The sequence below is a fragment of the Sinohyriopsis cumingii genome, chromosome 9 (assembly GCF_028554795.1).
Source record: "Sinohyriopsis cumingii isolate HCF-2022 chromosome 9, ASM2855479v2, whole genome shotgun sequence".
Taxonomy (NCBI): Eukaryota; Metazoa; Mollusca; class Bivalvia; order Unionida; family Unionidae; genus Sinohyriopsis; species Sinohyriopsis cumingii.
In genome coordinates, this window is record NC_142969.1 from 106260667 (window position 1) to 106276207 (window position 15541).

At 40.8% G+C, this 15541-nt stretch overlaps 1 protein-coding gene across 1 annotated transcript in view; it reads right to left on the bottom strand.

Moving 5' to 3' along the window:
- Positions 1 to 236: 236 nt before the first annotated feature.
- The window catches only part of LOC149792424 (uncharacterized), a 32005-nt gene continuing 16700 nt past the window's right edge, over positions 237 to 15541 (bottom strand). The window contains exon 2 of the mRNA XM_089969388.1: positions 237 to 707. Coding sequence (XP_089825514.1) covers positions 454 to 707 — 254 coding nt within the window. The 3' untranslated portion in view covers positions 237 to 453. The remainder of the gene's footprint in view (positions 708 to 15541) is intronic.

The window sequence follows — 15541 nt, forward strand, 5'->3', positions numbered from 1 at the left end:
AGTTTCATTGTTTTTAAAAGGATGCTACCAAAATCTGTTAACGAAGAACTGACTTTGATTTTGTATTTCATGGTTAATACACAGACCATTAATTATTAGGAGATATAAGCACCAATGATTTTCCTTCAATTTCCCTTTGGTAAATTAACAAACTGTAATGTATGTTGCATTATTAGTTTTTGAGTAATATATATATTATAAGAAATAATGAATGCATTTTGCATTTTGTTGAGCATATTTTTAATAAGGAAAGCAAATTCATGGAATTTATTCTTAAATTTATTATTTAGTTACTGATACTAGTATTAAAGTTTTTGAAATGACTCAGATATCAAAAGACTTATGGCTTTATATTTTCAGATGCCTGTTCTAATTAAGAAAAATGTACAAAAATGTATATTCTATTGTAGATAACAGAACAACTGCAGTGTAATAAACAGGAATTTGATCTGTTCACAATTTCCCAGTCAATGTATTTTCTTTCATTATGTAGACTTTGGATCCTTCTTTCATCTTGATTTTTTCAGTCCCATTTATGTTCCTTTTTGTGATGCATTGACACATGTGCTTTTGCATGACAAAGCCAGTTTGCTTCAGACTGGTACAATGAAGAGCACACTCCAAGGTACACCGAGCTTGCACAGGCATGGTGGAGAAATGAATACCTGACTCCTTTGATGTTGAATGATAATAAACTCCTTCATTTCCTGAAGAAAAAAAATACAAATAACAATAATATCAGCATCATACGAACACTTTGTTTTCTTGCTTGTTCCTGTTGCCAGATCCTAAAAGATATTTATTATTTCATTTTTAACTCACCAGGCTATAAATCCAAGTGACCTTGTATGTTTTGTCATTCGTAATCTGTTCATAGTTGCTATTTTCATCTTCTTTTGAAGAACCACTCAAAAGAAATGTACCAAATTTGACAGAAAGCATTCTGTTATAACATGACAGAAAGAATCCTGGCATAACATGACAGAAAGCATCCAGGCATAACATGACTGAAAGCATCCTGCCATAACATGACAGAAAGCGTCCTGGTATAGCATGACAGAAAGCATCCTGGCATAACATGACTGAAAGCATCCTGGCATAAGACCCTGGCATTACATGACAGAAAGCATCCTGTCATAACATGACAGAAAGCGTCCTGGTATAGCATGACAGAAAGCATCCTGGCGTAACATGACCGAAAGCATCCTGGCATAAGACCCTGGCATAACATGACAGAAAGCATCCTGGCATAACATGACCGAAAGCATCCTGGCATAACATGACAGAAAGCGTCCTGGTATAGCATGACAGAAAGCATCCTGGCGTAACGTGACCGAAAGCATCCTGGCATAAGACCCTGGCATAACATGACAGAAAGCATCCTGGCATAACATGACAGAAAGCATCCTGGCATAACATGACCGAAAGCATCCTGGCATAAAATGACAGAAAGCATCATTGCATAACATGACAGAAAGCATCATGGCATAACATGAAGCTCTTTCAGATCTGTCATCAAAGATGGTTGCAGTTACTAAATATTTAAAAACCTTTTGACTTCTCAAGAACTGCTTGACAAAATTTGACCATATATAGAAAGGTAAGCATCCAGGAATGAAGCCTGTTGTGATTTGGTTCAGTGATAATAATAGTAGGGGGGTTGAAGAGGTTTAGTTTTGGTTTTTGTTGGGTTTAATACCATTTTTCAGCACATGATGGGCTGTACATGGCAGCCAGTACATTTGGTGAATAAAGAACCAGAGAAGAACCACTGACCCATGGGAAGCTGCTGGCAAGCTTTCTTACAGACACACATTGGCCAAGATGAGACTTAAACTCATGCAGATGGTGGTGAGGTCTGTGAGTGACATGCAAACACCTTAGACCACTGGCCACCCAGGGCCCCAGATTTGACAAAGTATTTAGACCACTGGCCACCCAGGACCCCAGATTTGACAAAAAGTATTTAGACCATTGGCCACCCAGGACCCCAGATTTGACTAAAAGTATTTAGACCACTGGCCACCCAAGACCCCCATATTTGACAAAATATGTTTAGACCACTGGCCAACCAGGACCCCAGATTTGACAAAAAGTATTTAGACCACTGGCCACCCAAGACCCCCAGAGTTGACAAAAAGTATTTTGCCAAACGGCTTTAATGTCGGTACAAATGATTTGCTTCTCCATCAAATATGGCTGCCATTAACAAAAATACAAAATTCTGTACATGCTAATTTAACTACTAAAGCAATGGAAGCAACACACGATGAGGTCTATTACGATTCACAAGTTTGGGATTATGCTGAGTTCTTCCCCCTACCAACCCCCCCCCCCCACACAATATCTAGCAAATATTTAGAATGCAGGGTTCATAAATTTCAATAAAACAAGCTTTCAAAATAAGTAAAATAATACACCTTTGGGATTAAATTGAATATAATGTAATTTAAAGCTGGAGGAGAGTATGAAATAGAAAACAAGTAGCACACTAGATGAAATAAATTGTGGTTAGGAGTAGCTTGGAAAACAAATATCTGCAATCTTTGTCGATGTTGTTTCTGTGCTGTGTCTTTTATCATGACACCATATTCTCATTTCTCAGGAAAATCAAAGTACAAAATATGTAACATGGTTACTGCCATATTAAAATGTCTGAAATGTATATTGTTTTTATGTTACATGCATTGTCTCTATCTTATGGAATCTTGTATATTAAGTGTAATTCTTAATTAAACACAATAACCCAATATGCTTTTCTGCAGAGACACTTTCAGATGTTTTTATCATCATTAACCTAGATTTTGAGAGCTTCCAGCTTTCTTAAAGCAAACACTAAGCACATTGTCAACAAAAAATAATAAAAACAGCAAACAAATTCTAGATTTTGTGAATCTTGTGACCAGACTGCACTTTATTCAATTTGTACTGTAGATAATAGGATTAGACATCATGCTCATTAGAATTTTAGTTTCTCACAATACTTTTTAAGCCCCTATTGGATATGGCAGAAAAGCATGGATCATTAATGGCTTTCCTTGCATCCTGTGTTCTAATGGACATGTCAGACTTACAGCAAGTTATATATCTAATGATAATTATTGAAGTAATTATATATAAAGTATATATGATATTGTTGAACAATACAGACAAGGACTTTTCTCAAATGTGGTGATAAAGCTTGCCAGTAGCTTCTCGTGGGTTGGTGGTTCTTACCGTGGTTTTCCCTGTTTCTTCCTCCACCATTATTATTGGCTGCCAAGTATAGCCTATCTTGTGCTGAAAAGTGGCATTTAAGTCTACAGTAACATCAAATGTGGTTCACTATCAGTAAATAAAGATGAAACAGCTTGCACCAAAAGATCTTAATTTGGTCAACTGATTCAGTTTTGTTTCTCCATGGAACTGGAAAGTGGTTGTTATTTTGTCATGCCCAGTAGTCAATGTAGCAGTTAAATGCTCCAAACTTTTCTTTTCACTCTACACATTTATACATAAATGAATTGACTTTTTACCAACCTACTTGTGTCAGTTACCCAGGTGAGATATATCCGACCCATGTTGGCAGGCCTGTTGTTAATATCGTTAAATTATATAAATGAATTTACATTCCACATGACTACATGTGTCAGTCACCCAGGTGTTAACATCATTAAATTATATACATGAATTTACTTTCCACATGACTACATGTGTCAGACACCCAGCCATTAATATCATTCAGTTATATAAAATTGAAATTGAATTGTGAAATTATGCTTTAGTTAAAACAGCACCATTTGAAGTTTTACTTTTGAGGAGGGAATGCTGTGCTGGAACTTTTAAGATTAATTCAATGCAAGCATTTATAAAGAAAAGGAAAGATATTATATGCACTTGTTCTTTAAGATTGAATTAAAAAAGGGATTAGGTGGGGTTTTCCTTCCTGAATGCTTCATCTGTTTTAAGTCTTGGGATCTCTAATAAAATTACCAATTCACACTTGAATGAATTTAGGTCTGTTCCAGTAAAGTACGCTTGGGACCCAGGGGATGGTACTTTTAATGTGGAGTAGTTTTCCATGCATGGAATTTAGAATTTTGCGTTGTTTTCATATGAACTCTCAGAATAACCAGAGTCCCAGGGTACAGTGTATGTTTGAATGGAATAGCTCATACAAGTTTTGGCATTTCTTGACAAAATTAATTTTTCATTTCAGTTGGCTTCTGTATAATTGAACCATTTGGGTGATTTCCACAAAAACTACTATCCTTATTTTATATTGACTTGCACATTCTGTTTCACTATGATCTATGATGTTAATTATTGAAGGGTTTTTGGCTTTTTCAAAAATATTTTTCTCAAGGGAAATGTGTGTTTGGTATGTGGTAATTTTATGTAAGTGTAACAAGTGGTTAGAGTATATTATTTTACTTGCAGTTTGTCTAATGTGACAGAAAGAATGGGGTGATTAGATTTGCTTGCAAAAATCTATTTTATTGTCGTTATTGATACTGTATCTATCCTATATTATATCAGTTGAAACTTTTTGAATCTTACTTTCTTTTAGACCAGGAGAGTTTCTGTAATTGCTTTTCATCCTTTTTGTCAGGTGTCCATCATATGTGTCATATCGTCCTTTTTGTCAGGTGTCCATCATATGTGGCATATCATCCTTTTAGTCAGGTGTCCATCATATGTTGCATATCATCCTTTTTGTCAGGTGTCCATCATATGTGGCATATCATCCTTTTTTGTCAGGTGTCCATCATATGTGGCATATCATCCTTTTTGACAGGTGTCCAACATCTGTGGCATATCATCCTTTGTCAGGTGTCCATCATATGTGGCATATCATCCTTTTTGTCAGGTGTCCATCATATGTTTCATATCATCCTTTGTCAGGTGTCCATCATATGTGGCATATCATCCTTTTAGTCAGGTGTCCATCATATGTGGCATATCATGCTTTTTGTCAGGTGTCCATCATATGTGGCATATCATCCTTTTAGTCAGGTGTCCATCATATGTTGCATATCATCCTTTTTGTCAGGTGTCCATCATATGTGGCATATCATCCTTTTTTGTCAGGTGTCCATCATATGTGGCATATCATCCTTTTTGACAGGTGTCCAACATCTGTGGCATATCATCCTTTGTCAGGTGTCCATCATACGTTTCATATCATCCTTTGTCAGGTGTCCATCATATGTGGCATATCATCCTTTTAGTCAGGTGTCCATCATATGTGGCATATCATGCTTTTTGTCAGGTGTCCATCATATGTGGCATATCATCCTTTTAGTCAAGTGTCCATCATATGTTGCATATCATCCTTTTTGTCAGGTGTCCATCATATGTGGCATATCATCCTTTTTTGTCAGGTGTCCATCATATGTGGCATATCATCCTTTTTGACAGGTGTCCAACATCTGTGGCATATCATCCTTTGTCAGGTGTCCATCACATGTGGCATATCATCCTTTTTGTCAGGTGTCCATCATATGTTTCATATCATCCTTTGTCAGGTGTCCATCATATGTGGCATATTGTCCTTTTAGTCAGGTGTCCATCATATGTTTCATATCATCCTTTGTCTGGTGTCCATCTTGAGTTTACACATCTTCGTTATTGCAACTCCTAAACTAATGGATGGATTGTCACAACACTTTACAAACACATTCATCCAAATGTCTTGTCAGTTCTGAATACCACCCAGACATGCAATATGTCAGTGTATTATCTAGTATGGCTGCCAAGGTCGCCATCAAATTCTTGTTACGGCTACTCCTCCTGAATGGGTGATCATATTAATATGGTATTTCCACTTAACGATTTCTTATGATATTTAGTTGATCTTAAATGAAAATGATTCCACTCCACAGAATTTTGGAGCACCACTGAAACTGGGAAATGCTCAAGGAAAAGCAGGAAATGCTCCAGGCAAAATGGGAAATGCTCAAGGCAAAGTGATAAATGCTCTGCACCTCTAATATTGTAGAGAAATTTAACTACTACATGTCTTCCACCTACTAGGACTGACATTAAAATTTTAAAATATCTGAAATCTAAACCAAAGTTATTACCTCTTTGATATTATTTACTTTTTTAAGTTCAGGAAGTGAAAATAGCCATGCAGAGGTAGCAATTTTCAGTGAGATATGTATCGGAAGGAAGACCTGGATGTGTCCTCAGAACTAAAATCAACCCTATCATTCTGAGTAGTGAAGGGGGACACTTTACGGACAATGGGAATTAGCATTAAAAACACCCTTGGGACACTTTACGGACAATGGAAATTTAACATGGAGAAAAATCGTGGGACACTTTACGGACAAGGGGAATTAACATGGAATAAATCGTGGGACACTTTACGGACAAAGGGAATTTAACATGGGAATAAATCGTGGGATACTATACGTACAAGGGAAATTTAACATGGGATTTTTTTTTTTTTTTAAAAGTTTTTTTTAAAATTTAAATTTAAATTTAAATTTAAAAAAGGGGTAGGCAATTCAAAAGACTATCTCTTTTCGAGAAATATGGCTGGCCCTGAAAAGGGCCTTTGGGTTTTATGTTAATGTATTCATTAACATAAATGGCACCGCATTGGTCTTCTTCTTGTCCTTAGGCTGCGTCTTACTGTTGGTCCGTACATCAGCACTCTTTTCAGGCATCCTTGTCTTTCGACGTAGATCCTACGTATCCACAGGCTGGTGTTTGTCCTGTGGACAACGGTCCACTTCGATCGGACATATATGAGCAAGTCTGTCCGAAACATCATGGAAGACACAAGGGTGGATGACTCAACTGTAGTCCACATCTTGAAGCGACGAGAACAGGTGAATCAATGCATTGAACGGCGCTTATTTATAGGCGGAGGAAGGATTGAAACGGATTGAGTTCATTTACCAATCCTAACACGCGTTACAGAATTCAGTCAGCTCGCATCCAATCCGAAGAGAGCAGTCTGTGACGTCACGTAGTCAATATAGATTCGCTAGCGCTTGTGTGCAGTCAATCTATGCGACAGTGATTCAACATGACGGAAACTCAGAAAACGATCCAGTGGGGTGCACCAGCAGGGGAGACTGCCCAAGGGAACCCGGACTTACTTTCAGAAGAGGTGAATTGGGATTTTGTGGATTTTCTCTCCTCGCAAGAATTTGTTCCGGAACCTTCGTTACTTTCTTCATTACCGCAAGTGGAGAATTTTAGACAGAGACAGAAAGAAGAATTGGAGAAATTTATACAACGACAAAAGGAAGCGGAACAGGCTTTTCTCCTACAGCAACAGCAACAAGAAGAAGAGGTAAGAAAAAAACAACAGCAAGAAGTAGCAGCAAAGAAACAAGAGGGTGAAAATCAAACGGTCACGGTACTGTTGGACATTTTAGCGGAGTTAAGAAGTCTGAAACAAATGTATCAGACTTCTTTATCACGACCGAAGAGAATACGACCTTCCCGAGCCAAACATGTCAACCCTGTGACTAAGCCTACCGTACCACCCTTAGTGATTTCAACCCAATCATCATCAACATTACGCAGTCCAGAAGTAGGCCTTGGCCGTGGCAAAGGCTTAAGGCAGTTAAAATTGATTGCTTAAACTCACCCCTACACCATGAAGAAAAAAGGCCCTTTTCAGGGCCACCCACATTTCTCGAAAAGAAATACAATTTCAATTTGCCAATAACTCAAAAAAAACTCACCCATGTTACCCTTATAGTACGTGTCTGTGTATGAGTGCGTGAGTGTAGCTTCTTATTTTAAAATCACAACTCAAAGACACTTACCTTATATCATTCATTTATTCTTTTCTCCATTTTTTTACAATCCAATTCACAATTTATAACACAACACTTTAATAATAAGTTCATTGATTTCTTCTTTTCTCCTTGTTTAGTCTCTCTGTTTTTTGAATTTCTTCACCGTCACACTCTTTTCCTCTTCTTCCTCCTCGCTTTCTTCCCTTCTTCTTTTTTTCTCCTGTTTCTTTTTCTTCACCTGTCTTCTTTCTTCCTCAGAAGAATCCCTCTCTTCCTCTGAAGAATCCCTCTCTTCTTCTGAAGAATTCCTCTTTTCTTCTGATTCCTCTTGTTTCTTTTTGGGGCAATCTGGAGACCAATGTCCTTTTTCTTGACAATAATAACAGGTATCTTCACTTTTGTCTCTTTTAGTCCCTGTTTTTTTTCTTTTTTGACGGTCTGGACACTCTGAAGACCAATGCCCTTTCTTCTGACAGATATAGCAAGTATCTTGACTTTTATCTCTAAAGGAAGGAGAGTAGTCCGTAGGCTGGTCTGAAGAGAATTTTCTAATGACCCCTCGCAAAGCTCTGACGAAACGTTCCATCTGGTCAGTCTCTTCCATCGTTGTGCTCGGCTTGAGAGTGAAATGAATAGTGAAAGGACAAGACACACACCCTTTTATATACGCTGGTCTGCCAGGACTATAAAGTAGTTTATGGTGTTTGAACTTGAGTCATTTGACTTTTTGCTTTCAAGATGAAACGATCCCATTCATTCGAGAAGAAAGAAGAAGAAGAAAGTAAGAGGCAGAAACGTGATCTATCGCCTCGTACCAGGGCTGAAATCTTGGCACAAATTCATGCCAGTGATTTTGAAGAGGACATGAGTGAACCAGAATCCAAACCCTCTAAACCAAGTTCACCACCCTTTGTCAACCCTGAAAAGTACTATCACATTCGAGAGACGGAAAAGCGCTCCTCTAGAAAATTTAGAACCACGGCTTACAAATACACGGTGAAGTTTAAAGATTTCAAGTCCGAAGTACCGTTAGAGAAAGCAGAAGTGTTCATCACTGAGGTGTGGGATTCTTTGCTCACTGCACTCAAGCGACAATGTCAACCCAAAGAAGACGATCGTTTGAGACTTTCCATACAACACGACGGTTTGAAATCCCCTGTTTGGATCGAGTTTAGCACCCCTGCAGAATTAACTGCTTCCAAAGTCATGGACAAGATTCAACACGTACAACAATCTAATGATCAGTTTGACATCACCGATGGTAAAGCCACACTGGACATGACCCACGTCTCTCCTCCTCAAGGGACAGGACGCAAAAAGATGTTATTGGTGGACGACCTTCGCAACACCAAAAAGAGTCTCGTCCGAATTAACAACTCTCATGACCAGATGTGTTTAGCCCGTGCCATCGTGGTGGGACGAACCTATGCCGACAAGAACGACACGGTAGAATGGAAAAGAACCTGGGACACTATTCAACGTTCCCATCGAGCCAAGCAACTAAACGAAGCAGAACTCCTGTTGCAACAAGCTGGCCTGTCCAAAGACACACCCTGTGGCATTCCTGAGATGCAAAAATTGCAAGATGCCCTAGCTCCACGCTACACCTTGAAAGTGCACCCTCAAGAAGTGCGCGGACCTCTGTTGTTTCGAGGCCAAGACTTTAAGGACGGAAAATACATTCATCTTTATCATCACGATGAACATTTCGATACCATTACCAGTATCACCGGATTCCTGAAATACGGTTATTACTGTGAGAAATGTGACCATGGTTATAACAATCGAGAGCAACACAAGCATTGTGGATCGAAATGCACAGGATGTTTGGCCTCTTCACCCTGTCTGAGCGAAGAACCAGTGCCTTGTTCCACTTGTCTGCGCACGTTTGTCAGCCCTACCTGTTACCAACAACATCTGAAAACGCAAGGTTCACAGAAGAAATGCGCTTGTCAACTGCTGAGATTGTGCCCTACGTGTGAACAAGTCATACGTACCAATAATACCAAGGCACACGTATGTCGAGGAAAGAAAAAATGTCACATTTGTCACCACATCGTGGACTTGGAACACCAATGTTACGTGCAAAAATACCAACCCCCACCAGAGAAAGAGGACGGTCACAAGAAGAAAGGCAATTTCATCTTTTTCGATTTCGAATGCATGCAAGAAACTGGCATTCACATTCCTAATTTCTGCGTGGCTCATCGAGCGTGCGAGAAGTGCATTCAAGAACCTATCTTCAGTCATTGCCCTCACTGCAGCAAGATACCCGGAGGGCGTGAAAAAATCTTTCGGGGACCGAACACGTTAGCCGATTTTGCCCAATGGGCCTTAGACCCCGTCGACAAGACGTGGAGCCAAGAGGACATCGAACGTTACGGAGATTGTCATCGTCATGCCACGGTGATGGCTCACAATTTCTCCGGATACGATGGACAGTTTCTTCTCAGATATTATACGGAACAAGGCACCGAACGTCCTAAAGTGACTTTGAACGGAGCCAAAATCATTTTCATGCAAGTGGGACAAGTGCAGTTTAAAGATTCGATGAGTTACTTGGCCATGCCTTTGAGTCGAATGCCTAAAACGTTTGGAATGACAGAAATGGCTAAAGGGTACTTTCCACACTTTTTCAATACGGAAGCCAATCAACACTCCGTTCTACCCCATTTGCCTGAGGCTCACTATTACGACCCCGACAACATGCGTACCGAACAACGAGAAGCTTTCTACGCTTGGTACCAGGCTCACGCCTCGGACCCTTTCGACTTTCAGGAAGAAATGCTAAAGTATTGTCGTTCCGACGTGGACATTTTACGGCGTTGCTGTGGAAAATTTCGAGAACTGTTCATGGAACACGGAGGGGTCGATCCTTTGAAAGAAGCTTGCACCATTGCCAAAGCGTGTTCCTTAGTGTATCGACAACGATTCATGCCTGAAAAGACCGTGGCTGTCATCAGTCCTCAAACGACCCACTTTGTCAAACGTCAATACTCGGTCAAAGCCCTACGTTGGTTACATTACTTGTGCGACAAGGAAGACAAGTGGATTCAGCATGCCCGCAACGGTGGGGGCGAAAAGACCATCGGAACGTATTCGGTCGATGGCTGGGACTTAGAAAACCCCAAGATCGTGTACGAGTTTAACGGTTGCTTATTTCACGGATGTCCCGTCTGTTACCCTGACCGTGGCACTAAAAATCAGTTTTTGCAACGAACCATGGAAGACTTGTACCAGGACACTTGTCAGCGGCGCCTAAAGTTGGAACAGCAAGGATACCAAGTGGTGGAAATGTGGGAACACGAGTACGATCACCGTATGAAAACCGATCCCGAGTTTAAACGCCTCGTGGAAAGTTACCAGTTCGTGGACCCGCTGAACCCGAGGGATAGTTTGTACGGAGGAAGGACCAATGCCACCTGTTTGCTGTACCAAGCCGACGAAGAGAAAGGAGAAGAAATCAAATACTTGGACGTGTGTTCGCTGTATCCCTACGTGTGCAAATATTGTCGTTTTCCTGTAGGGCACCCGCAATTGCTGACGGAACACATCGACCTGAAAAACATTCGACAATACGAAGGCTTGATCAAGTGTAAAGTTTTGCCTCCCACGAACCTATACCATCCCGTCTTACCTCACCATTGTCAAGGCAAACTGATGTTTCCCTTGTGCCGTACTTGTGCCGAAACGTGCAACCAAGACCAACCTTGTCAGCACAGCCAGGAAGAACGTGCCTTGACGGGAACCTGGGTCAGCGTAGAATTGTTCAAAGCTCTGGACATGGGATACCAACTGTTAGAAGTGTACGAAATTTGCCACTTTCCCAAGACACAACAATACCGCAAGGGTGACCCCACGCAGAAAGGCATTTTCGCCGACTACGTGGATGCCTTTTTGAAACTGAAACAAGAAGCCAGCGGCTATCCTTCCTGGTGTCACACTCCCGAAGACCAAATACAATTCAAAGAGAAATATTACGAACAAGAAGGTATCACTTTAGACCACATCGAGAAAAACGAAGGCAGGCGATCGTTTGCCAAAGTGATGTTAAATTGCTTGTGGGGCAAAATGGCACAACGACCGTGTTTACCCAAGACGGAATATTTGACAGAACCTTCCCGCTACTTCCAGATGATTCACGACAAAACCAAATACATGAAACACGTGGACGTCGTTCGAGAGAATTTGATCTTGGTCAATTACGAAGAAGATCTGGACTTTGTGCAAGACGACCCTTTTGGAAATGTCATCATTGCGGCTTACGTGACAGCCCATGCTCGCTTAAAATTGTACGAAGCTTTAGAACTGTTAGAAGAACGCGTCCTGTACTTTGACACGGACAGTTGCATTTACATCCATCACCCGATTCAACATCACCCTAACATCGAAGGAGACCGTTTAGGAGCCTGGACAGACGAACATCCCGACGACAAGATTCTAAGTTTCGTCAGTGGCGGTCCCAAAAATTACGGCTACGAATACTGGGACAAACAAGGAGAAGTGCACACGACGTGCAAAGTGAAAGGACTGACTCTGAATTATCGTACCAGTCGAGTGGTCAACTTTGGGGTATTGAAAGAAGCCTTGCAATCGGGAGAGGATGGAAACTTTAAAGTGACCACTCACCAACCGAACAAGATTGTACGTTTACCCACTCACCACATCGTCAGTCGACCTTTGGAAAAAGTTTATCAAATCGTGTACCAGAAGCGAGTTCGACTTCCCAATCATTTCACCTTACCGTATGGACACGTTGGTATAAAACATTGGTTGTAAGAGGATAGTTACCCCACCAGAAAGATGACTTCGCCACAGCAAGAATCGAGTGAGAAACCCGATGAGAACTCCAAGTTCAAACCCTACCATTTTCCAGTCTTCTTACCTGACTATTGTGATTGTGCCCGTCGATTGGACACGTTTCAGAAATGGCCTACGGATAGGGAAGGATTACCTTCTTCGCATGTTTTAGCTAGAACAGGATTTGTCTACTTGGGACCTGAGTCAGGATTGGGATACGAGGTGCAGTGTTTCGCTTGCGGACTGAAGTTACGAATGGATCTATGTATCTATAAAGATTCAGCTATTCTGGAACATACTCGATGGTCTCCGCACTGCCCTTACCTTTCTATGGCCTTTCCACCCATCACACTACGGTACAATGTTAACGGTACCTTAGAGACGGTACCTTCCGAAACAAGACATAAAAAACGTAAAAAAGGAAAGATGTACAAGCTGGAGACTGCATTGCGACTAGTATAAAAAGGGGGCTATGGTCAAGATCGATAGTTCATTGTGACTACCAAGACCGAGCGAACAAGATGAATACTTTGAAAGAGACATCGTTCCAGTTTGGGGATTGTAAAAAAGCTGTATCTTTCTCTAGTGTGACTAATACTGGATGGATAAGACCCAGGCATTGCGACGGAAAATGTCCGGAAGGAAACTGCGATTGTCCATGTGGTTACCATTGTAATTGCGTAACGGAGTTTGCAGACGAGTGCGATTGTGAGCCTTGCGATGGGACCGATGCTGTACGTTGTGACCTGAGCGATGCCGTAAAGCATCATGGGAACTTTAGTGCCCCTACCCCTATCATGGAAAGTGATGCTGTGCGTGTCAAACCTGTGGGGTGCGAAAGCGATGCTGCTCGTCCTCTTGGACATTTTACTGGGTTTCGTTTTAAAGGGGAATGTTCACCTTCACGTCTACCCCCCTACGGATGTCATCCAGCCCTGAGCAAACTCCTGTTCATGTCACCCAACCCTCATCGAAACGAACCTGTGAAAGACGAATATTCGTTTCCTGTGCGTTTGTCGGAATACTGCGACTTTGAAAATCGTCTTCAATCGTTCAAAGGAAAATGGCCAAAGTATCTGGGAGGACCGACCCCCGAAGAATTAGCCAGAGCCGGATTTTTCTACTTGGGCGAAGGAGATAAAGTCAAGTGCTTCAGTTGCGGTGTGTCACTTCACCACTGGGAACCGCAAGATTCGGCCTACGTTGAACATGCTCGATGGTCACCGAATTGTCATTACTTACCTTTAGTGGGACCGAGACATTGAAGTAACTTCTTACCATAATCATCTGTTCATGGATACTTTATAAGAGAACATTCGTGCTTTGCCTGTGGAGTTGAGAGAACGCATTTACCGAGAGCTGGTCAAAATACAAGTGAAACGTAAAGAACAATTGCATCCGATACGTCACCGGTGTTTGAACCACTAGTACCTGAAGGCTATACAAGGACTGATTCAATTGAAAGTGTTCCATTGGACAGACATTGATCAACGACCTTCTGGTTATAAAAAGGAATGGTTTGGTATGGACGATTGTAGTTACTACATTGTAAACGTACTGCATCGAATTCCAGAGGAAGAGTTAACGAATTACAAACTTTTTGAACACAATGTCAACTTGGTGAAAGAGGAAACTTCTGAACGAATTGTAATGTGTAGATTAGTGACTCAACGATTTAAATTCGACACTGAAGTGAAACCATGTTTGTGCAAAGAGTACATTTCTTGTGTCAGACCAAAGAGGATTTAGTATGACCTATTCATGGATACTTTGCTAGAGAACATTCGTGCTTTGCCTGTGGAGTTGAGAGAACGCATTTACCGAGAACTGATCAAAATACAAGTGAAACGCAAACTCAAAGTGATTCATCCGTTTTTAAATTATGCTCTGTTCCAAAGTACAAGAAGACTGATTATGAGTGGATATTACATTAGGCACAAAGTTAAACGAGGCTATTGGCTACCACCCAGCGATTCCAAAAACAGTGTATATACTTATGGATACTTTACAAGAGTACATTTTGGGCTTGCCTGAGGAGTTGAGAGAAAGGATTTATCGAGAGTTGGTGAAAATACAAGTGAAACGTAAAGAACAATTGCATCCGTTACGTCACCAGATCTTTAACCACTGGTACCTGAATGGTATAAGAGGACTGATTCGTCAGAAATTTTTTCACTGGTCAGACCTTGTTGAATACTTTCAGTATATGAATGATGATGGGCTAGACGTTCGTAATTTTGGTTACTTGGAGATTCACTTACTGCAACGTATTGAGGAAGACGAGTTAAAGGATTACCAACATTTGTTACATGGAATCTGCTTAGAAAAAGACGAAACATCTAGACAAACTCTGGCGTTTCAGTTACAGTATGTAACATTTAAATTCCCTACTGGAGAACGAACGTGTTTGGTTAGAAATTACCTTTATTGCTTCCGAAACAAAGACACTATAAAATCAAGTTGCCATGCCACGGATTATGTCACATATCATTCAACAGATTCCGTGGAAGGAACTCAATGACCATATTCAAACCGTGGATCATTACCATCAATTATTACAAGAACTATATCCATTCAATTTGGGACGACAAGTGGTGTGTGTCTTAGTGACTTGTTTTCTGGGATTTCGTTTACCAGCCGATTCCTTGTGGACTCTTTACGATCAGTACTTACCACCTCCATGGCCTTAAATGGTCACGAAAAACTCCTTTTGCTCAAAGCCTTGCGTTTTCATCTGGATACTTCTCGACCTCAACAGGAAAAAAAGATTCGTCAACTTTTAGCTACCCAAGACGTGTATGACGATGTGTGTGTAGCTTGTGACTTACATCCCCATTGGACAGATGTTCGTGATTGGAAAAAAGGGGGTTTTGAGGCTTGGACCCAAGAAGTGGCCCAGTATGCACAAGAGTTGTTCAAGGAAAAAAGTTACTTTTCAACCTGTGTTAGTGACGGTGCCAGAAGAACCCGTCACCGAGAACAACCACTCGCTTCAG